This window comes from Hakea prostrata, chromosome 7, assembly GCF_041222555.1.
Source record: "Hakea prostrata isolate BN-2017 chromosome 7, UWA_Hpros_2, whole genome shotgun sequence".
Lineage (NCBI taxonomy): Eukaryota > Viridiplantae > Streptophyta > Magnoliopsida > Proteales > Proteaceae > Hakea > Hakea prostrata.
Window position 1 is genome coordinate 3,997,237 of NC_142606.1, and position 24,648 is coordinate 4,021,884.

Here is a 24,648-nt window from a genome sequence, read left to right on the forward strand (position 1 = left end):
TTCATTTCAAATCCTAATTCCTAACTGACTTGATGAGTTTATATATACATAAATAAAAGGAGGACATCCTTGCGGCGCACCTCACTATCATACGTTAATGGAGGACTCCAGAACCGGTAATGGGAGATTCCATTTGGATGGTCAGAAACTCGACTGACATTCCCGTACTTCATTTTGACTGGTGTGCTCCCCGCTCTATTCTTTACACGTGTCTTTCACGTGTCACACCAATCGAGTGATGCTTCTAGAGTTGTCCGACATCAATCACAAAATTCCAATCTAACGCTTGAGAAACATATTAGTGGAACGAACTCCTAGATAGGATTTCTTGGAAATAGACCCGATTTCTCGGACAGTCTAGAATCCGATGTCAGAAACCTGCACGGAATCGGAGACCAACTACTCGTCCCCATTTATCACCCGTCTCAGTCAATAACTAATAACTGTAAAAAAAACTGTCAGAGAATCTAGGAATGTCGACAGGACCGTCAGGGCTGAACCGGTTTCAGTATTGTTTTAGATTCGACCCAATTTATTCGAACCGGTCCGACCACTTCAATCTCATATCTTTTTGCTCTCCAATATATGTCGGTGTGGTGATGTCCTTGTGGTCATGGCCTGGGTAGGCTCATTAGTTTTCCACCTTCCTTAGTATTTACGTCCCTTAGGGCCTCTAATCACCTCTCAATTAACTAAAGCTAGCTAATGCTTCGTGTACGTAATTGTTATTGATGACATACACAGTCTTACAGAATGAGTGGACTTTCTAGTTCAATTAGCCCTAGTTACTAACGGTCGTAAAAGTAAAAGAGGCTTATCTCATCTCATAAATGTCATAGCCTTTTGCTCCACTAATCACGAGGCACATAACAACTAGTAATTAGTTAGGTGAAGATTGCATGTGGTTGGTGATGATATCCTTTGATGACATGAGTCTGGAGATTTCAAATATCTAGAGATTTCAAATCTATAGACTTCAAATCTATGGAGTTATAATTTATAAAATTAAGTGTTTGGTTGTGGAATGAAATCTGTGAATTCATCCTAAAAATTTATTTGATCGACATGATTTTTGTGAATTTACAATTGTATAGCTTTTTTGAAATCTCTGGATTTCACCCCTTACCCATAAATCTACAGATTCACCTTTTTACACTAAAAACATGAATCTGTAGATTTCATGAATCTAGAGATTTTTACAACCAAACGGGTATAATTCTCAGATTCATGAATCCAGAGATTTGAAATCTCTAGATTCATGTAACCAAACAGGCCCTAAAATAACATGCCCATAGCTAGAGTTAGTGTTTTGAATTTATTTATTTATATTTATGTGAACATGACCAAAGACTTAAAAAAAATGAAAAACTTGAAGAAGTTTCTACCATCTAAAGATTAGCAAGTGGACATTTGTTGTGCATAGTTCTCTTCTTCTGCACAACAATGCAAATATATGCAAAAAAATATGCTGAAATTTAAAGTATGATTTCAAATTAAAAAAGTCCAGAACAGGCTTGTAATTTTTTTTGCTTTTTTAACCTATTATTTGGTATCTATGTGCAGTGTTGTGCACAGCAGAACATATGATGTTTTCCTTAAGACTTGTCCTACTGTGTTAATTAACATAAAAAGAATGGATTAGGTAACCGTTACAACTATTTTTACACATAATTTAAACATTTATTGTCGGTTGTTTCTTTTTGTAAGAATTAGTTTTGGGTGGTTAATAACGGTGGATATATTTGTTTAATATTGTATTTGGATTTTGGAAAAAAGAAAAAAAATCCAAACAAAGTTTTTCTTTCACAATTAAAAATAAGAGAATTTCATCTCTGTCACAATGTGTGACATGAACTTGTTATTTTGATTTTTATGCTATAGATTGACTTATATTCTTTGTTCTACATGAAGTTTCTTTGTATTCATATCCCCATCCAAAGAAGATTTATCTTTATTTTATCTTGTAGTTGTTTCTCTACCAAGAAAAAAGAGAAATTTAGTTTTCATTCTACACAATGTGCAAAACAGCTTTCTAGTTGCATGTATTACGCCTAGACACCTTAGTAACCCGGAAAAAAAAAAAAGAAGAAAAAATTCTCACCACTAAAATAAGTGGCTTTTCTCTAGGTATAGACAATGAGAGATAAATAGTAATATAAGAGAGACCCACACACTTAAACCACATTTCATAATCACTATTTTTTTCTTTCTGAGAGACAAGCATGCACCTGAGCCACAATTTATAATTCATTAAAATTTATTTTTAATTAAAAAATTTACTTTAGCTGTATCCTAAAACAAAATACACAAGAGACAATCCAAAAAAAAACAAAATGAAAATGTATGGAGAAAGACTGTCCTCTCTATTTATTTTTTTACTAAAAAAAAAATATTTAAAAGATAAGTGGATAAAATATTACTTATATTGCCACCACAAATTGGACTCCAAATCAAGCGTTGATAATTAGTGATTTTTCTTATTAAAAATAAAAGATAGAAGACCAACAAGGATTATATTATTAGGGTTATGAAGCTGGCTAAAGAGTAATGTTCTCATTTATCATGCGTGGTTCACTTTTTTAGTGTGGTGGAATTGCAATTGCATGTATGATGTAACCATCAAACTTTCAATATGCTTCTTCACGACGTGTGAAGTGTGAAGTATATCATGATCTTTTATTTAGTATTTCTTGGAATGGAAAAAATATGACAATTGAAAAGAATATGATATGAGACGTGAATCTTATCTTAACATTGCGTAGATGGGGGTGCTAGTGATACCTTCGCTCCAACTACCTCTGCATCTGTCCATCGTGCTCCAGCTCACTCCAATGCTTGAAATGCTGCCCCCTTGACCATCGATGAGTATGGATCTTGCTCTTTGACTGGAGCAACGTAAAGTACTGATGGGTCCCGATCATCCAGAACTGGGTCTCTATTCGGAAATGAGTACAATTATGTATGGGGTCCTTTGCTTCTTCTCCACCTTAAGGAGATGGGGACTTTCTAACTGGAACACTTGAATGGACCGGTATGTGCAAAATCCCGGAACATCACTTTAGGAAAACGTCCAAATCTTGATCACTTGTTGGAACAGAATCCCGCTCAATAAGATATGGACATGGATCTTTATCGAGGGAGATACCTATACTAAGCCAGGTGCAGGTACAAGAAGGCCCGGTGGTGCTTAAACAGATTGAAGGAACCCAAAACATTTTGGGGTGGGAGATCATTGCCAATTTAACATAGTTTTGAACTACTGTTTTCTTGGTGTACCTGCAATTTTTTAAGGGAAATTTTTTTTCTTTCATGAAAATATGATTTTTGTGGTGGGCTTGAGTGTGTGTTCTGGCCCAGGCCCTAATGTCAGGGCCCAGTACCTGACCCAACTCTTCTGAGAAACTCATGCGAATTTCCATCTTCCCTGGATCTAACCGTTTTCCACAGTTCCTGTTCGTCTCGCATTTTGCGATTTCCCTCCCTGACTTCCTTCCCAATCTCCTACCATTCTAATGGCGATCGTCAGTGTCGATTCTTCCAAGCAGAATCTGCAATTCGAAACAATGTCACTTGTAGATATCCGACTCCTCTCCCAGTCGGAGCTAAACTCTCTCTCCCTTTGCTCCGACGAAGCCTTTGACCTCGCCCGCTGCGACGATGTCGTAATTCCAAAAATCGACCGCACCGTCTTCAATGAGAGCGCTGGAAGCCGAAAACAAACTTACTCTCGCCTCCGTCTGACTCCTCGGAAGCCCGAAATCACCACCGTCGGTCGTCGCGTGCGCTGCGCTGGCCTACTCCCCCTTCCCAAGCCTCCGCCTGATCCCGTCGATGATCCTGAACGAAAGGAGAACAAACGCATTGCCACTCTTCTCCGAGAGCTTCTCTCGAATGGAAATTCGGTCAAAACTGATCTAATCCCTTTCGATTCCGAAATTAGAGAGCCACCGATACAGCCTCAACCTATATCATCATTCAAGGTCGAAAATGTAATCCCGTTGCAACAGTTTCCGGACATTGTTTCCTGCAAGGAAGTGAAGAAGAGAGGAAGGAAACGGAAGCACGAGCTGCAGCCGCCTCAGGTTGGGGGAGATAGCAGCAGCACCGTCGCGAACAGCAGCATTGTAGTTTATAACAATGGATCGAATGCCACTAAAGAGCAGACGAGGGAGATTGTGAACCGAAATGGGGTTGCCGTTGATGTTGTTGCATTGGCGAATCTTCAAGATCCTTTTGGTCCTGAATTGATAAGGAGAACAGCTGGTTTGGAGACTGAAACGGCCTTGTTAGGGTTTCTGAAGAATTTGAGCGGACAATGGGGCAGCAGGAGGAAGAAGAGGAAGATTGTCGATGCCAGTGATTTCGGGGATGCGTTGCCCAAAGGCTGGAAGCTTTTGCTAACGCTCAAGAGGAGGGAAGGTCGCGTGTGGTTAAACTGTCGCAGATACATAAGGTCTTATCGTGTCTTGCTTACATATAGATGTATTATTTTACCCCGACTGCTAGTTTCCTGTTAACCTCAACAATGGCTACTACACGTAAGAATCTAATGGTACTTTAGTTTCAATATGATCTTATAACCTTGCTGGTTGCAGCATGTGCATTTGTAAATGTGGATAAGTCTGATAATTTAAACTGCACTGCTGAGCGTGTTGAGTATGATATCTGCTCTTGCCAAACAAAAACTGCAAAGCCATTGAATTTCTACTCGGATGGTGTAGATGCCATACTTACATATGCACACAAAATAAACTTGGTTTTGTATTATTGCAAGTAAATACTTGGACTTTAGAGTTTTAGTATGGAAAGAATATTTGGAACACTTGAAGCCATAGTTATGATTGCATACTTTTGAGTTACTATGTTCTTTTTGTTTCTGATATTATAAGCATTAGTTGCTAATTTCAATAACTAACACGTCTAAGTTATCAACTAGCTAGCTTAGTTAGAAACTATATAAAGTTTTGTCAATGATGTGTCTATATACCCATACCTTGTTGGTTGAACTACGTGAGGTGAGGCTACATAACCTGACATCTAATGATTTGACGGGTTTTAGTTCTTGGCAGTTGGCATATTACCTGCACCCAAGCTAATGTTGGTTACTAACATGGGAAGAAGAACGCCTTTTTCCATTCTTGGGGCTCCATTTGATCGCTAGGGAACTAAGGGATAGGTAGAAGTTTACCAATGGAAGGGGAACTTTTGTAATCATTATCCAACATGATTGTATAACATATTAAAATTGATATCCATATTTAGTAATTCTTTTTTCCAAATCCAAGGGATTGGGCTTCAAACTAGAGTGAAATTTATTAACCTAAACATAGAATGATTTGGAGTTAGTGACATAATCATGTGGAGTAATGACTACAAAAGTTCCCTTTTTCCATTTGGAAGTTTTGCTTCCCTTGCCTTCTAGTTTCCAATATCTAGTCTTTATTAATAAACTATAAGATGATCAAGTTGTTAAGTATTCGTATCTAGCGGAGAAGTCAATTTTAAGTGATGTATTGGAGAGATTTTAAGAGACATTATATACACTTAAGGTATGCTTCTATATGGAGGGATGTGTTTATGATACACACAAAATAAGTTCTTCAATCATTTTGTACCATAAATAAGCAATAAATAATGGTATTTAACCATTGTGGTGGCCTAAATTCGACAAAAATTAAAAAAAGTGCAGAATTTTTAAGAGAGAGAAATTAATGTGAACACAAATGGCATTTTAATAATTTGGGTCACTTGCTTATTTGGAACTGAAATTTGACTAGCAAGATCGGAGTGAAGGTCATCTATCACATGTATGCATCCTTGTGGTGCCACCAAGGTACAAAGTGTTGGCGATATATCGCCGTGTCGATGGTAGGCAACACGAAATGATGAGTGACATTGACTTCCAAAAATCTCCCATATATCAGCGATATATTGTGAAAAGTCGATTTTTCATCGCCAAATTCACGATATTTAGCAGAATTTCGTTCAAATTTTCACTGATTTTTCATTCCATTTTTGCCAAAGTGACATAGGACCCTGTGTATGTCAACAATAGAATGTGAAGCATGAGCCATACTCAACATAGACTTTAGTATTTCTCTTCACTAGTTGTGTATTTGTGTTCTCTTTCCATGTTTACATTAGTTTATATGAGTTTTCCAGACTTCCAATTTTGCACGCATATAGCCAGGCATGTGCCAATCAAGACCTTTAGATTAAGTGATGTTTTAGGCCAAAATAATACTCACTGTGTGTTTATTGGCCTCAAATTAGGCAACACAAGAAAATTCAAGCCAAAACGACCCTTCGAATTTTCATCGACACCCTGCCAAAGGTCATTGACATGTCGGCTAAATGTTGCCATGTCACTGGCTGTTAACAGCCAGTGACATGCAACATTTAGCCGACATGTCAAACCTTGGGTGCCACATGGTGGATGATGGAGTGTTAACTTCACTGAGTATAGAGTTCTTGTAATTTCCACTGGAAAAATGTTCTGATAGTGTTGGTTTCTGAACTGTGAGAGATCTCTCACAGGTAGGATGTATCCTATGTTTGTGACAAATTTGTAGAATATGTGAGACATTTTTTTTTCTTCCTTTTTTGAATAAGTGAGAGAATATGTGAGACATGCTCATTGTTCTGTTGTTATGGTTACTATTGTATATTTCATTGCTTTACATGATTTTCTTTGTTTCATCGTTGGTTTCTTAATCTTGTTTTACTTAATTTGGTATTATCCAGCCCAAGTGGACACCAGTTTGTCACCTGCAAGGAAGTTTCTTCATTTTTGCTGTCAAAGTTTGCAAGTCAAGATTCAAGCCTGCAAAATTATGATCATGGCGATTGGATTGTGCAGCAGACCCAGAAATTGGCTTCTCAAACTGTAAGTTGCTATTAGCAAATATCTTGTTCTAAATTTCTAATACAAATTCATTTTATAGATTTTTTTTTGGGGTTACAACAGAATGCAGGTATAACCTGTCAAGATGACAGCAGTATGGAAGATCCTGTTTGCAATTCCACTCAGATGATTAGTTCATACTAATGACCATGATAAGAAAGTTGCTATGTTGGGGGTTGAGAACCTGGCTGAGGTTCAAGTACGGGATCTTTTAGAATGTCACAAATGCAACCTGGCTTTTGAAGAAAAAGACGCATATTTGCATCACTTGCTGTCATCTCATCAGAGGAGTGCAAAAAGGTGTAGGATCGGTTCATCCATTTCTGATGGGGTTATAATTAAAGATGGAAAATTTGAATGTCAGTTCTGCCATAAAATTTTTGAAGAAAGGCATCGCTATAATGGTCATGTTGGGATCCATGTAAGGAACTATGTTAGAAACCTTGAAGTTTTACCACATCCAAATGCTGCACGGAAAGGAATTAACCGTTTGTCCTCAGGTTCTGTTCCTTCTGGTTTCCATATGATGGATTCATCATTTAACATTAACAAGGGTTCTATTCCAGAAATTACTACTACCAAACCCAGTGATGGACTGAATGTTGGCTCTGTCCATTGTAGACTGAATGTGATTTCCGCTGATGCTACGCCTGCTGAATCCAACTGTGAGCGGATGCATCATTCTTCTGATAGTAATCCGGTTGCAAAGGCTAACAAGAACTCTATTCCTGAAGTTAGTGATACCAAAAGGAATGAACTGAATGTTGGTTCCCTTCATTCTAAACTCCAGGCAACTTCCATTCTGAAAACTCCTACTAGTGAATCTATATGTGAACTGAGCACTGATTCTTCTCCTAGTAAACAAATGGCAGATGCTTACAAGGACTGTATCCCAGACACTACAGTTGCCACTCTTAATGATGGACAGAATGTTAGTTTTCTTTGTACTGAACAGGATCCTTCTTCTATTTCACAGCCTCTCCCAGGTGTACCCACGTATGAACTAAATGATGCCTCTCAGGGTAATCTGGTCAAGGAGGTCAGAAAGGAATGTGGTACAGAAACTTCTGGTACCAAACTTGGCTATCAACTGAATGCTGGTTCATTTCATACTAAACCAGGAAAGGTTCTCATTCAAGAAACTCCTGTTGATGAATCAAATATCCGACTTAAATTTGACATTTATCATAGTAAGCTGATCACTGAAGCTAATGAAGATTCTATTCCTGAAGCTTCTACTGCACAATTTTTTGACAGCAATAATGTTGGTGAACTTCATAATATACCGGATGAAAATTCTAGTGGTAAATCCAACCGTGACCTGAATGCCAGTTCTTTTCATGAGAAACTTGTTATGCAGCCCAATAAGATTCAAGTGATGTTGTCATGTGATTCTAAGAGTCTTAATAGTAAATTAACGATGGTTGGTGAGGCTAAGGATGTTGGAAATGATAAATTCCTTCATTGCTTGGATTCTGGGGCTCCTTATTATAATCAGAAGGATTGCAGTACCTTTGATACTTGTGATGGAACTAATAGTTATGCAGTTACTTCAAACAAGAGCGATGAGCGTGGAATTGATCTTGAAAGACTTTCCAGAATCTGTTCACCAACTCCTGTTAATCAGCAAATTCGTAGGCTTGATGGTGTAGTTCTTGCTAGTGTTACAGAGGGAACCAAACTCGATAAAGCATACAAATCTGAGAATAGTGAACTTCAAAGTGGTTTTGGTAGGTACAATGCTGGACCCAATATGGATGTGCTAACAGAGGCTATTTGGATTGCTGATAAACAAAATGTACCAGAGGACAGGGTAGCTGACCCTTCATTGCCATTGAAGCAGTCATCAGGCTGTAATGATGAACTTGGGAGTGGTTTTGACAGCTATGATGCTGATCCCAATCAGGATATTGCAACAGAGCCTATGAGGACTGCTGACGGAGGAAATGTGTCAGAGGATGGGGTGGTCGAGTCCTCATTGCCACTGATGCAGCCATCAGGCTGTTTTACAGATCCTTATATGATCTTGGATAAGGTGTCAGGTTTCATCCATATATTTATAACAAATGCATGTTTGTAATTAAAAGAAAACTGTTATGTCATAATATCATACTTCTCTTCCATGTATCTAACATGGAAAAAGAACTAAGAGAAAAAAAAAAAGAAGGGGGGGGGGTTTCAGTCTTTGTGAATGCTATTTCATAATGACGAAATTGAGGAGCAGTCTTGTAAGTTTTCACCTTGTATCCCCTGTTTTTATGGGAGTTAGCTAAGATGGGTGAGTTTCTGTATTACGTGAACCCACTTTCACCATGTGACTAGCTGTGGTGGAAGACTGCTTGCACAACCCTGTGAGTCTGTGACATGGGGGAAAACAAGGAAGAAAATTTTTTCTTTCTCTGATATCTGATTGATAAAACCTTTTCATTTTTGTGTTTTTCTTTGTTGATCAAAGTGAAATAGTTTCAGTGTTCTCGTCTTACTATGAGCATTATTTATAATGACTGGTCAGGGAGCAGATGAATTCTGCAATGTTAAGAAGCTTGAAAACAAGTCGGGCTTTGAAGAGCTGAGGGTGGATGACACAGAGGCTATACAATTCAGTTTTATGCCTATGCCAGAATCAAGATCTCCACTAGAAGAATCCATGGGCTTTGCGAACAATGCAGTGCCAGAGCAAGAGGTTGATTCCACTGCTCAGATTGATCATGAAGTAGTCTCCCTGATTACTGCTAGCACAAATCAGCCTACAACTGTTTGTGTATGGTGCAGAATGGAGTTCAACCATGAGGCAGTCAACTCTGAAATGCTATCAGATTCATTTGCTTTTATGTGTCCGGTGTGCAGGGTCAAGATATCAGGTGAAGTGAATGTGTTGGATACAATCATTGCTTATCAGCAATGAACAGTGATATGCCACTCTTATTCTTATGGGAATTTAGAAATTATCTTTTCATGCATGGGATAATCCTTATTCCCTTCAGTATGATCTACTAACTTAAAAATACTGGCCATTTACTTCTTCCTTTTAGTTTTTTATAAATTTTCCCCTCTTCCTACCCAACAGACCCTCCCCCCTTTTTCCCATGTGGATAGATAAGGTGCCATATTGAGGGGCAACTTGTCAATTCTTGAGCAAATCCTATCATATGCTGCCCCCAAATGAAAAATAAAATAAAAAATCATTACCATTTCACCTTGGTCTTTCCAACCATTGACTTGCAAGAGGTAGCATTTCACCTATGCTGAAAGCAATGCCATCGGTTAACCTTACTTCATGATTGGATGGTAAATTGAATAATGTGTCTAGAAAGGTGCACTGCCACCTAAATTTTAACTTGACAGAGATTATGGCTGTCTAAAGAAAGCTGGCCTCCATGAATTTCTTCATGTGCTGCTGTGTGAATTTTCTTTTATATTCTGGTAGGTAATTGTAGTGATGCAGATTATATTTCAACTAAAATTGCTCTCATGTTCCAGGCTGTAACACTACAGAAGATATGCAGGAAGGTTAGAGTGGGTTGCAGTTGTGCAACAGTCTTGGACATGAATTAGGATCCCCGTTTGGTTCTGTGCAGATGATCACAAAGAGGATATCTATCTGGAGTTTTGCTGCTTGATGGAGTTACTTCGTGAGATTTTCCCATGCTCTGTTCAATTTTTTCTAAACGACTAAAATCTGTTGTGATTAGTTGATTTTATATTTGACTCTGTATCACATCAGCCTCATTTGTCAATAGGAAGAGTAAAGAGAAAAGAAAGAGGCCAGTTGTTGGCCTACTAGACTACTGTACAACTTCTGGCTCTCATCAGTGTGTACAACTTGCCTCCCATCAGTCATAGGCTTGGCTTGCTTTCATATGTATGATGCACTAAATTCCTAGTGCTACCTGATATCAGCAGGCTTGGCATATTTGGATCAATTTGATGTCACGATGAACCTTTCCTTGATTTATCTTCGATCGAACCACCACTAGAAATAGTTGCAGATGGGAAAATCACAGCTGGCAGTACAAAGTATGGACCATAATAACTCTGGGGAGAGGGGAGGCTGTGAGACACGCTTGACTAATTTGCTTTTAAGAGGGTTCTACTAGGATCTCAGTGCATTGTGGAAAAAAGAATGGAATTTGAATCTTGCCACCAGTGATTCTGCGATTGCTTTTGTTCCGAGCAAGTCATAGCCAGTTTTTCCAAACCAGATGTTTATTTGTTAGTTCTTTTAGTATCACTTATATAAGACATGGAACTTGCAACAGGTTCAAGGATCAAACTTTATTGTTGATGCATTGATGCTCAGGCTATTAGGTACTTACTAAAGCTCTTTGGATAGCTTTGTTTTGGTTCAGAAGTTGTATTACACTATTACCAACTGTGTTGTGTGGTCGACCTGCCAACCTAATTCTGTACTAAAATCAATCAATGCATGCTTTCCTTCCAAGTATTTATGAATAGAACTCAAAACCATATATAATTTGTCTATACTTCTCCAGAAGGGAAGATTTGAGTGAGTTGATATGGTGGCAGGTGAGCCACTCAACTGATTGGTGATCATTTTGCCACATTCTAGTGTGGTAACTATCAGTTTAGGTTTCCATCCGATTGTCATTTTTTCAATAATTTGTTTAGTTAGAACGAGATATTGAAAAAGTCGAGCTGTTTACCACCAGAAGAGAGAAAGTCAAGCGATTGAAAAAGCGATATTAATTGTGATTTCGGTTTTTCGTAAATATGTAATATCGACATAAATTTAAGATGGGATTTGGTAGATCTTGAGATATGGTAAATACGAAATCCACCGGAACCTCCTTCAATTCCGTTTACTAGGAAGGATCAAAAGAAGCTTTTCATCCAAAAATAAAAAGAACCTGACTTCTCGGTGAAAAGGTCATGGGTTTAATCATAGTCTGCGGCATATGTAATATTTATATTCTTAATTTTCTTATTTATAAAAGTATAGTTGTATTAAAAAAAGAAAAAGCTTAAGAAATAGTTCGAAGAAGAGTTTGCGAAGTAGGTGAGTAAATTCGTTGTTAGACCTTTCTCATGTTCCACTTGTGGATTTGGTGTTTTCAATCTTCTTTCTTGCCATTTGTCTCTTTTTATTTAATTTGAATATAATTGCTGATTTAGCCATCACAAATTAGATTCTAAGTTGCGTAGCAAGTTTCTTTTTTAAAAGATTTATGTATTCTTGACAAAAAAAAAAAAAGTATATATTATTTAATCACCCAATTCTTATGAAATTGATAGATAAGAAAATCAATCTTAACCCTTTGGGTTTGGAATATCAGTATTTCTTTCCTTGATATCATTAATATTTAAAAGTTTAATAGAGGTACCATCAAGGAGTTGGCTTTGTTGACCAACACCAACACTTCCTAAGAAAATGTCAAAAGTTTGACTCTCCTGAAAGTATATTTATATAGTTCCCTGTCCCTTCCTTCCCTTAGTTTTCGTTGTACCCGAAAAATGTAAACCTTAATTGACTATTGTTGTTCTTGATTTGGATTCTCTAATCAATCTTATCAATGCATAGAATTAAAATACAAAATTCTACTAAGAAAGTCAATTACATTGTTAGCACTTCTTGGAATGTAGTAGAATGAGGAGAGTCTCTTCTTCAAGCGCTAAGAAAAAAAATATCAAGATGAGATAATTGTGAATGTGTCTTCCTGATTTATTGATTGCATGTATGCTCTCTTTTTTTTTTCTTTTTTTTTTTTTTTCTTTTTGAGTAATAATTGATTGCATAGCTTGAAATATAATTTTTTTTATTATAATAAAGAATGTGGACTATTACATATATTATAGGAAGATTTTCTTCGGTAAGAAGTGTCGATATTACCCTTCTATAGTATATTTTATTCAATTTTATCTTTATCAATCGAAGATAGAAGATGGATTTTCGGTTGACCTTAATTTCAAAAAAAAAAAAATCTTAATTTGACCCCTTTCTTTTCGCCAAAAAATTCGACCCCATTGCAATGGATATTTTCATTTCGAGGGTAAAGAATAAAAAAATAAAAAAAATTTGACCCCATTGCAATGGATATTTTCATTTTGAAGGTAAAGAGAAAAAAAAATATAAGGATCGTCACTACCGTCAGATCTGCGATACCAATACCGTACATGCGGCTCGATCTGCGTAGTACAGTGCTTCATTAGAAGGAGGAACCGTCCTTGTCGCTTGTCCAGCTGTCCCCGTAAGGGTAAGTCGTGAAAAATGCTACTGTACGCACCACTGTTATGTTCACCCATTTTCTCCGACGTGGCTCTGGCTACCACCCATCGTTACTCGTACTCTCTGAACCGAATCTATCTATCGTTAATAACTACGTCTTCCTTTCTTTCTCTCTCTCTCTCTAAAATTTTCCGAAAGCTGTTTTTCGATCGTTAGGTGGGATTTAATACTTGAACGGCCGTCACCGTCACCGCCGTCGCTTCAAGGCATGAGACCATGTGAGGGTTCCTCTCCCTTCCTGTTTTCCCTTATCGCCATGCCCCACCGGAGTGCCGATGCTAAAATGCGCAAGGCTCTCGCTTCTCTTCCCCATACTTCTCTTCTTCCTATCGTCCTTGTCTAGGGTTTTTCTCTAGTTCATTTCTTCTCCCCAATCAATATCCATGGCCACTAGGGTTTGGCAAACGGGAATCCTTCTTTTACTGGTTTTTAGGAGGGTTGCCTGCGACGCTGATCCTGACCCTCTTAGGGTTCCATCGTCTTCGTTGTCTGCCGTTTGTCCTGTGCCTTCTGTTGCGGACTCGATCTTGCAGTTTCCTGAATTTTGTTGGGATCCGGATTGGCTCTCTTATGGTGGTTTTGGTGGGTATTTCGTCAGTGTTACGGAGGTATTTTTCCTTGATTTTCCCTGTTTTTATTTTGAAAATTATTAGCTCGTGCGTGCCATTCTTTAAACTTCGTTGTTTTGCGTTATCTTTGGAGATCGTTGTCTTTGAAAGCATGGATTTTATGTATGGATTGTTTTGCCAGTAACGGTTCCCTTGAATTTTCAAACGTAGGAAAGACTATGCAGGATATGATTCTTGACCTAGAAAATGGTTTATAACTTATTTATTTTGTCATAACCAAACCTGAATTTCTCCTTTTCTTTTCTTTTTTTAATTTATTTGGGGTGTTATAGCAATCTCTCTTGAATCTAGATTTATGCAAATATTATTTTTTTATTTGAGAATTTCTTTTAGTCAGCAAATTTGAGTAGTAAGGGAGGAAAAAAGAAGAAAAAAAGTGATGGAAAAGAAAACCCAGGGATTAAAAACAGCAAAGTTTGTTTTTAAATCATGTTAAAATTCTGCAAGTTTTAAGGGGGTTACAATATGAAGAGATGATATTTGTATCATGAAAGCACTGGTTTTGGAAGCGATTTATGCCTACAGAAGTGAACTATTTTTTTTTTTTTTTTTTTTTTTTTTTTGGGGGGGGGGGGGAGTGAACAAATCAGTAACTGGAGCTGGAAAGTCAGCAGCTGCAAGAGTCACAAGAATGGCTGGTTAACAACATGGCATTGTCTAGGAAGGTTATTAGGTGTTGAAAATGAATGTGTTACTGAAGAAAATTTTAAATTCATGAATTCTATATATGCTATTGTAATCATATCAAATGAATGTAGAATTTCCCTGGAACAAGCAACACATACTGAGAGAATTCATTATAATCAACAGGCAGATGTAATTTCAAAAGATCACCTTTTGCATTGCTTATACTACATTGAGTTTATCTATATGATGCTTCTTAATAGCCCAAACTTTGCACCGTACATCATACTTGATTGTATGATGGTTCAATAGAAATTTTCTTTGAGCCTTTAAAACAAACACATTGATCATGCTGCTTAGAAATCCATAGAGTTTATTATTGTTATTTATGGGTAGAAAGCAGCTTATATAATAAAGTGTACCAGCACATGAAATCTGAGACACAACGCTCACAGAATCCATAGAATGGGCATAGATCATAGAGTCTTGTATGTATCGAATACTATCCTCCTACTCAAAGAGTCAACCATGCTATTCTTTTCTTTGAAAATATGTTAGAACGAGCAAGAAAGAAAATCTCAGACCCATAATTTCTTTGGAGTTAAAAGATTTGTAGAAAGACAATAATCAAATTAGTGATTTTTTGGGGTAAAAACAATAATTAATTAATCATCGATCAGTTGGCAATAACATGTCCATGGGTATCTTGCTAGCACACCGTGCCCAGTGTGCACCGCACCAGCTAGAATCCAAATAATCTCAGCTGTTAAAATGAAATGTGTGCAGATTGAGATAACTTAAGTGAAATGAACCAAATGATCCCGAATTAGTCAGAGCAGTGCATATCAATTTGACACAATACCAACACTCTTATTGGGGGGCAAAAAAAAAAAAAAAAAAAGAAAGAAGCAGAGAAAAGAAGACGAAGCTTTGTCTGCAACAGTTGTTAGATGACACCTGCAGTTCTCTTCTCCAGGTCTGGTGTTTTCTAGCCTTTGCAGCGGCGGAAATTGCCATCCTCCACCATCCCAACCCAAACCCCACGCAGCCCCCCACCTGAAACCACATTATTCTCAACAGAGTTGCTTCCTTCAAGAGTGGAACCCTCACAATTCTTACACAAAGACCCCTCTTTCCTCGAGGTTTGGTCCAAATTTGATACTGTCAGGGCAAATAATAATTGCCTTCTCTTAACTAGTTATCAATTCCCTGCTACATTTAAATGTAGATAAGTTCGCCCTTGAGTGTTTTCATCACTCTCTCTAAATTGCATCTTATTTCACTTAGCATTGTTTGGTTAGACGGTTGTTTATTCAATAAGCATTCTTGAATTCGAAATTTAGATGAGATTTGAAGCTAGATTCATTAGTTCTGTTTGTTGAACTGTATTTTGTTCAAGTTTCACTCTTCAAATTGTTTCTTAATTTATTGTCTTTACTCCTTTGCTTGCCAAAGCTTTGTTTTTTATTTGAAAAATTATCTTTTTGAGGAGGAGTTCAGATTGTGTCTTTGTGCACGGATGTCCAAGAGACTCTAAACCAGCTGTTTAGTGCTTTCAATTACAGATTGCATGCTCTCAAAATTACTAGTTGCACGCTCATCACTTTCCATCCAAGATTCTATTCAGTTAGGAGTGAAATGTCCATATTACCCTTATTAGGATATAATAACCAATGTACCCCCATTTAAACCCTCTCACACCCAACCCGTAGGTGGGTGAAGGGAGAATCCCGTCACCCATCTTCTAGCTGCGCCTCACCGAAAATTGTCCTCCTCCACTGTAGGAAACCACCCCAACCCTCCCCTGTCGGCGACAACGGCCCTCATTGTCCCTGCCGAAAATCTTTCTCTTCCGGAAAATTTGTTACCATTTCAATTGTTGGCTTGCTTCTCACCCTTCACACTCAATCTTTTGTTGGGTTGTTGAGGAAAAACCCATTACTTTCTTGCCATATTTTTTAATTTGAATTATCTTTCTTTTCATCATCCATCCATCCGTCATCTGTAATCTTGTAAAAGATTGAAAGCATATACTCCCTTCTTCCTTCTCTTCTTTGGACGGTCCTCCTTAGTTCCACTTTCCTCGAACCCCATGCGCCAAAACCCAAACGAAGTTTAAAGAACCAAATTGCTACCCACTTCCTCAATAAATAAGAGACTCGTACAAAACAAAACAAAACCTGTGAACAAACTCAAAATCAAATCTAGGATTTCCACCAGTCCTTTGGAACAACAGCAACACCTTGATTGAATCAACATTCAACTGGAAGATGCAAAAAAAAAAGACACCCTTTATAATACTCGAAAAAATCTACCAACTAAAAATAAATTTTTTTAGGAGATTTGGGTGGATTCTAATTGAAATTTGAGACTTTGTTGGGTTTTCGTTTCGCTTTCTCTATCTTGAACGTTCTGATTTCCACTTCGATGATGTTGAAATCGTCCACTAGTGCTCTGGCTCTGACGTCCTTCAATCACATATTAATTGTATGTAGGTCCGTCGAGAAATCGTTGAATTTTACCAAGACGTTCTTGGGTTCTTCCAGAGGCTTGGTTCTTTCGATTTTAATGGCGCATGGTAAATTTATAATTTAAAACCACCCCGGCCGGATTGCATGAAAGTTAAATCCTTTTTCTCACCTAGAAACATGATCTTGATTCTGATTTTCCGGCAGGGACAGTGAGGGCGGTGGTGATCGGCATGGGAGGGTTGGGGTGGTTTCCCATGGTGGTGTTGGACAATTTCTGGTGAGGTGTGAGTAGAAGATGGGTGAAGGGATCTCCCTTCACCCACCTAAGGGTTGGGTGTGAGAGGGTTTAAATGGGGGTAGATTGGTCATTATACCATAATAAGGGCAACATGGACATTTCACTCATAACTTAACAGAATCTTGGATGGAAAGTGACGAACATGCAACTTGTAATTTTGAGAATGTGCAATATATAATTTAGTGCACTAAAGCATGCAACTTAGAGTTTAAGCCTCACTATGTAATTTGCTCTAAAATTTTTCTCTGTCATTTCATTCCCCAAAAAGTATGAATTTCAAAATTTTGTAATTTGCTCAAAAATTGTACTTCCTCAAATAAAATTCCTACAGAAAAATATACTTTACCTCTTCTGGAACAACTTGGAATTGCAAGATCTTAGTCTTGTTTGGAACTTAATTCTGTAAGATCTCACATTAAATAAATTTGAAATATATATTTTAAAATAGTCCCTGAGGAGAATGACAGAAAAAACTTATATAATGACCCAAAATCCAAACCAAAATTAACCATTGCATAGTCAGAATGGAAGGTTTAGATACAAAAACAACTCGTGTCTGTTGACCTACATGTTTAATAGCAAAGTTATAAAGGTGGCAGGATTATTTGACATCTACATACGGAAACCTTTAACTTATTTGTTATCTACTTTTTGGGGAAAGGAAGGCTACCAAGCTGGGTGGTGCTTGCGCTGTGACACAAGGAGCGCAAAAATGGCTGTCCTACCCCCGTGAAATGAAAAATCTGGATATGCCTATGCAGATTCTCATTGCACAGGAGCCACACGGCCTGGCAGTTATCCCCTTCACTTTCCTTTTTTTATTTTTTTAAAAATCGAATCTGACGTTATTTTATTTTTCATTTATGAAGGGAGATGAGGTTTCATTACAGAAGGCACTGAATCTTGTCCATAGAAACAGCCACGAGTATGTATCCATGCTGTTTTATGCATCTTGGTGCCCATTCTCGAGAACTTGTAGACCGACTTTCACTGTTCTGTCTTCCTTGTATCCTTCCATCCGCCATTTTGCCGTGGAGGAATCTGCAATCAGACCAAGGTTTGAAAATATATGGAATTAAAAGAAAAATCTCCTGCATTTCGATATTAAATTTGTGGGTTTTCCTTGCTAATGGTTTTATCTCAAATTGATGTTATGGAAACTTGCAGCATATTGTCAAGGTATGGAGTTCATGGATTCCCAACCCTTTTCCTCCTGAATTCCACCATGCGGGTTCGTTACCATGGCTCAAGGACTCTCAATTCTCTTGTTGCTTTCTACACTGATATTACAGGTTGGCTTTTATCATATACAACTTTTTTTGTTGTGGGTTAAACATAACATGTTTTTGGGCATCTTTATTAAGTAACTAATGAGTATGGAAAATTGTGATAGGTTACCTTTAATTCTCGTAGCATGAGTTAGCTATTGAAATAAAAATTCATTCTGTGGTTTGCTTCTTCTAGCCCTTGGTTATTGGAGATTCATCAACATCTTGAGAGTTTATTTAGGGTAAATAATTCAGGGGATGGATTATCTCAGACTGATAGACGAGATGCATTCTATGTATGTGATGCATTCCAGATCTGATCAACCCGAATTGAGCCCCCAGTGGTACCACCAAAGTATTTAAATAACTCAATTAAAAGCACCAGTTGCACTTAATGGTGAATTACTAGAAGTTATAATTGAATGTATAGCAAAGAAGGGAGTACAGATTGAAATTACAATTTGAAGAACAGGGGTAATCATGGGAGGTCTGTGACGAGAAAAAATAAGGACCCTAGGGGTTAATAGGAAAGAGGAATTAGATGCACGACCATAAGGTTGTCTTTAACCTTAGGCTAACAGAACCAGGTGTAAATCGGATTTTTATCTCCTTGAGAGAGCTCTCTCATCTGGAGGTGTTTCATTTTGAAATTATGAGGTTAGCAACCATACCCCTAGGCCTCTCAAAGGCACAATTAACAAAGCATCAGAAGAGGAACTAGAGAGACCTGAAACCAGATATGGAGGTAAACAGGGAAATGGGTCCTTGCTTAAGCTTGATCTTCACAACATGGGTCGATTTGGGTGATGAAACCTTTGGAGTAGGATCACCTGCTATACTTCGATATAGGTCATCCTCTTTCAATTTGCTTCAATTGACAATCTTGTATGGCAGAAATGCATGTCATGTTTGAAATTATTGGGGACTATCTTTTCCCTCTTTAATTTGCCAATTCCAGGAATTGTTGGCTGCTCACACATTTATTTTTTATTTTTTATCTTACCATCTTTGCTGTTGATGTGGGTTGTGCAGGCATCAAGCCTGTGTCACTAGTTAAAGCCTCCGTGGAGGAAAGTGGGAACCCATCAAATCTTGCAAAACTTGAAGACAATGAGCCAGAAAGCTGCCCCTTCTCATGGGCAAGATCTCCAGAGAACATGCTTAGGCAGGAAACTTATTTGGCTCTGGCGACAACATTTGTGCTTCTCAGGTTCCTGTATTTCATTTATCCGACTCTGGTGGCATGTGCTCAGTACATTTGGAGAAGGCATGTCCAGGAAGCAAACTTGTTTAGCTTATGGAAATTTCCTATTGCTTGTGTAAATCAAGCAGTGCAAGTAACTAATGTGCTGAAGGAGCCATGCAAGAGAAGAAACTTACAGGGAGGAGCAATCAATGCCAGAGTATGGGCTTCCAAATCACTTGCCTCAGTTTCAATTGGTGATGCAAGCTCCAGCAGGGGGTTTTCTGGAAATGAAAGGTTATGAGGATTTTGATGCCGTGGCTTTTTGAGTTCTGACAGTAGAACAAAATATTGGGGGTTTATACAGATGGCTTTTGCCTGCCAACAGTTGGAATATAGGTGGGAGCTATCATAGGAAACTATCTTTAAGATGGGATTGGTGTTCTGTCTGGGTTCTTGTGACGGTGAATGTCCGGTATCTGGCAGCCATGGTGACTAAGTTTCTTACATCTGTTTATATAATTCCAGTTACATTTACCAGTAGATGTATATGGAAGCTCTTTGCTTTCACTTGTGTGTTGATTAGACTGATTCTTCACGGCCATGCTGATCTTTTAACTGAGTGAGAGATTCAAAGCTATGACATGAGCAAGGGTTCCTTCGAAATTAATCCAAGTGCAGGATGGTCTCCCCCTCCTTGCACCTTGCACCAATCAATGCCCTCTGAAATTAAACGCTGGCCACTCTCAGCAACGGGGTATGGGGATTTCCCTAGCGGAATGGCCTGGTGGTTCCCATGAAGAGACATAACCACACATCTCTCTCTAGCAAGAATAACAGTGTGCAACCAGGGTGTTGATACCTGCATGTACCGCTACAAATTGGAGGGGCATTTAGTCCTTAACAGTGTGTTGTGTGTTCTTCCTTTTCTGCTACTCATTTGCCTTTCGGGCTTATGTGCATGGTATCACCAGACCAGACACTGTTCGGGAGATAACCGAATGTACTTTTCTGGGATGAAAGTTTTATTCCTGATATCTTATGATTTGATCTTTAATTTATCTTGATGATACATTATCTCGCGAGACTTGTGGAAAGTGTTTTATTGATATGGGTCGTTGAAGGAAGGAATTTTGCTCAGCTTTTTCCATCTTGTGTTTTCCCCCCTTTCTTCTTCTTTAAAAATAAGAAAGGGAGGATCTTGTTACTTACTTCTATGAACACTTGGTAGTTTCACCATCGTTCGTTGAATTTCTTGACTAGTCTGGTTCATGCATGATCAGAGTGGACTATCAAACATCAAGAATAAATGCTACTAGCTGCCCTGCCGATTGTGCCAACCATCGTTTCTCTATTTCTCTTTCCAAATTTAAAGTCTCCTTTGATTCCCTGATAGGATTATCTAATTCATTTCATGAAAACCACAAAAGATGGCGCATAAGGTCAAGATCAGGGATCAGGGATCTGATAGAATAGAGATCTTAGACATTTGAAAGCCTGAGTTATAAGAAAAGATTAAAAATTTCAGATTTAAAGATAAATTAATGTATCATTGGAAAGTTTAATTGTTGAAATTTGAGTTTGTGCAGCCATCAGAAGTTATTCATATCTGATATGGGACTCTTCTTTTTGTTTTCTAGAATCTCAACCCGAAGAAACGAAAAGAATTTCTCATACACAATGTTTGATAGATAGAGAAGATTTCAACCAAGGCAGTTGCAAAAGGAAAAGCAAACTATGCTTTCGAATATGATTCTCTCTACCTTTACCCAATGTGGAACGAAGAACATGGTTCTCTTAGACCAATGAAGAAAGAGAAAGAATTCAAGTCATAAGTCATAACCAATTCCTTCCGGGCAAAGCTCCATTGATACACAAAACAACTGAGCTTTCGCTTGTCTATTTTGTTCAAAAAGAATGGAAAGCAGATGGGTGAGTTGCAGAGGTTGTGGGTTGCAGCTAGCTGTGTCAGCAGAAGCTCAAACTATCTGGTGTTCCCGGTGTAGATCAACCACTCCTCTTCCACCTGCTGAGCCCTTGGGCAGCAGAGCGGATGATACGCTTCTCTCCGGTCTAGAATGGTTCAAGAGCTTGTTAACCAACCGTATCGCTAGTACCCCTCGTTGAATTACAAACCACCACTTCCAGGTGCTTTGATGAATTCCAATTCTAATGGTTATTACCCTGCTCCTATTCCCTTTCCGTTACCAAATCCATGCTCTTATTTGATGGTATCAGGAGGAAAGAAGAGGGCACTTCTTTGTGGAGTGAGCTACAAATCAAAGCGATACGAACTCAAAGGCAGTATCAATGATGTTAAGTGCATGAGATACTTTCTGGTTCAGAAGTTGGGATTTCCAAATGAGTCTGTTTTGGTTCTCACAGGTATGAACAACCTTCAAGAGAAAGCAGAGTGATTGTCTTTGTGTTGGGAATTTTTTTTTTAAATCTAATTTGGTGCAAAAATCAAAACCAATTTTGCAGAAGAAGAGTCAAATCCAGACCAAATTCCAACCAAAAGCAATATAGAAAAAGCATTGAGATGGTTAATCCGTGATTGCGAGGCAGGAGATTCATTGGTGTTTCACTATTCAGGCCATGGTTCACAAAAACTAAACCACAAAGGAGAAGAACTTGATGGTTATGATGAAACCCTGTGCCCTCTTGATTACCAAACAGAAGGGATGATTCTTGATGATGATATCAATGAGACCATAGTCAGGCCTCTTCCTAAAGGGGCTACCCTTCATGCCATCATTGATGCTTGCCATAGCGGAACAGTTCTTGATCTACCCTTCGTCTGCAAAATCAACCGGTTAGTTTCTTGATTCAAGTTTGTGCCTTTGAGTCATTTGTCAGCATGAGTAGATACCTAAGATGTCTTTGCTATGTTCCTCTATCAACTTCTGTGTAGAAATGGAAGTTATTGCTGGCAAGATCAAAGGTGTCATTCAGGTGACAACAGAGGGACAAATGGTGGACTGGCTCTTTGTTTCAGTTCTTGTGATGATCATCAGATCTCAGCAGATACGGATGTAATAGTACTTTAGCAAGCAACTTCTATATATGTTAAGATTATTGGAAGCATGCATTCACACCTTTCTACCAATGTGCCAAGTAATTTTGATCTTGTTCTAAGTTGCAGGCTTTCACATCAGGTATTATGCAAGGTGCCATGACATATAGTTTCATTCGTGCAGCGGACAACGCACCTGGATTGACATATGGTCACTTGCTCACAGCCATGCGATCTGCTATTCGTGATGTCAACACAAGTTTTAGGTGCTCTGGTCCAATAGCATCTCTCATAAAAAGAGTATTCCGCTGCACCAAGCTATCTCAGGTAAGCTCTTTTCTAATCAAATAACAAGCAATAGAGAAGATCTGTAAATATTAAGTCATAAAGAGTTTGTATTCACATTAACTTTGGTGTTGGTTAGATGGTTTCCCCATGAAGATCCAAGATTATTTTAAATTGATTTCCTTTCTCTAAAATGTGTGATGCTAACTTGAGTTTTATGGTGTTTTACAGGAACCTCAGTTGTCATCTTCAGAACCATTTGACATATACCAGAAGCAATTCATGTTGTAATTATACGAGATGAATTGTATTTTCCATATTATTTTGAAGTTTGAATAAATCAATAATACAAGATTGACTTTTCTCCAAAAGCAAAAAATTAACACCAGACAACAATAAATGGATTTAATAAGACCTCTTTGTAAATTGTGTGTATTCAAGTTTTCAACCCACTTAAGCAAACGCTTATATTTGTGAGATTCTGAGGGAAACAAATATAAGTTTTATAACCCTTTTCTCCTCTTCTCTCTCTTCTCTGTCACAAGATATTGGGATTGCCATCATCTTCCCCATAAAGAATATAGATATACCATGAGAAGCTTGTCTCCAACCCAACTCCATTTTTAGTGTTTATTGAAATACAAAATCCAAAGACTTGAAATAAAAACCTGCAAAACCCACTTCTTGGGATTTTGGTGGGAGATCTTCGATAGGTCGAAGAGAAGCAGAGGTAACAGAAAGCGAAGTGAGATTTTCAACCTTTGCTAACACTTTGTTCATGTACGAGAATGTCAACAGCAGTCCATATTCGCACTTCAAGTTCTACTAAATTTAATTTCGTGTTGCTAAAGTTTGGATTTTAAAACTAAATCAAAAACCAAACCTATAGCTATGTTTGCTAAGCTACACTAAATTTTGACACTTGAGGAAACGTTAGAAGAATCTTAACCATTGCAACTGTTGAACTGAAGAAGTTCTGAGGTTTTGCACCAACTTTGAGAGAAGAAATCAAATTGGAAAGAAGGAGCTGCTGAAGCTGCTTAGGATGAAAGAGTGACTCTTAGTGCAAAAGACCAGTAATCATAATACAACTTCAGATGCTCTAAAATTTTGAAATTGTTTGGGTGCTACGCAATGAATTGTGCATCACCAGCCGTAAACAGTGATTTCGACTATTCATTTTTGAAAAATGTGTTTTTATACTTTGGAGAAATGAACGGTCAAAATCAAAATCTCATTTAATCTCTCGACCGTTCGCATCACTGAAGTCAAGCTCCCAAAAGTATGTGTAATTTTGAAAGTTTAAAGTGAAATTATACATAACTATAGGGAGGTATATGTAATTTGTTTAATTTATTTTTCCTTAAATGTTTAACAGTGTACCTTTGTGGTGACTTTTACAAAATTTCACATCTATACGCACGTGGTTTTTTGTTATTTTAAAAATTATTTAAAAATATAAATGTTTTCTTTTGATGTGGTAGTTGTAGTAGAGAATATTATTCCACTTTCTCAATATGTTTTTAAATTTAATAATTGATGAGATTGAAAATATTGATTGGTATGTAAGTTGTAATAGAATTATATTCCACTTGCACATTTTAGAGACTTAAACTCTAGATTGTATACTTTAGTGCCCTAAATTATAGATTGTACATTCTCAAAATTACAAGTTGCACCTTCATCACTTTTCATCCAAAATTCGGTTAAATTAAGAGTGAAATGT

General features: G+C 37.7%; 3 protein-coding genes across 3 annotated transcripts; all 3 read left to right on the forward strand.

Annotated features, from left to right (window-relative positions):
- The first annotated feature begins 3,452 nt into the window (after positions 1 to 3,452).
- LOC149009089 (uncharacterized) lies at positions 3,453 to 11,364 on the forward strand. The gene is given in 6 exon segments (XM_089163149.1): positions 3,453 to 4,453; positions 6,745 to 6,886; positions 6,968 to 7,045; positions 7,047 to 8,939; positions 9,417 to 9,765; positions 10,385 to 11,364. Coding segments are annotated over 6 exon segments (3,438 nt in total). The 5' UTR covers positions 3,453 to 3,512; the 3' UTR covers positions 10,420 to 11,364.
- Positions 11,365 to 13,206: 1,842 nt separating this feature from the next.
- APRL4 (APR-like 4) lies at positions 13,207 to 21,044 on the forward strand. The gene is made up of 4 exons (XM_089162184.1): positions 13,207 to 13,756; positions 18,040 to 18,227; positions 18,338 to 18,462; positions 19,471 to 21,044. The coding sequence occupies exons 1-4, from the start codon at positions 13,532 to 13,534 to the stop codon at positions 19,923 to 19,925; spliced, it is 993 nt and encodes a 330-aa protein (XP_089018310.1). The 5' UTR covers positions 13,207 to 13,531; the 3' UTR covers positions 19,926 to 21,044.
- Positions 21,045 to 21,472: 428 nt separating this feature from the next.
- Positions 21,473 to 23,403, forward strand: LOC149009091 (metacaspase-3-like). The gene is given in 6 exon segments (XM_089162884.1): positions 21,473 to 21,737; positions 21,740 to 22,006; positions 22,106 to 22,436; positions 22,536 to 22,656; positions 22,767 to 22,964; positions 23,154 to 23,403. Coding segments are annotated over 6 exon segments (1,176 nt in total). The 5' UTR covers positions 21,473 to 21,538; the 3' UTR covers positions 23,214 to 23,403.
- Positions 23,404 to 24,648: the final 1,245 nt, after the last annotated feature.

What these genes read in the sequence shown, in the direction of transcription:
- APRL4 (XM_089162184.1), top strand. Translation starts at nt 13,532, where the DNA reads ATGGCCACTAGGGTTTGGCAAACGGGAATCCTTCTTTTACTGGTTTTT. An exon ending in ATTTCGTCAGTGTTACGGAG is followed by an intron (nt 13,757 to 18,039) that starts GTATTTTTCCTT and finishes TCATTTATGAAG; the next exon opens with GGAGATGAGGTTTCATTACA. An exon ending in TTTCTACACTGATATTACAG is followed by an intron (nt 18,463 to 19,470) that starts GTTGGCTTTTAT and finishes TGGGTTGTGCAG; the next exon opens with GCATCAAGCCTGTGTCACTA.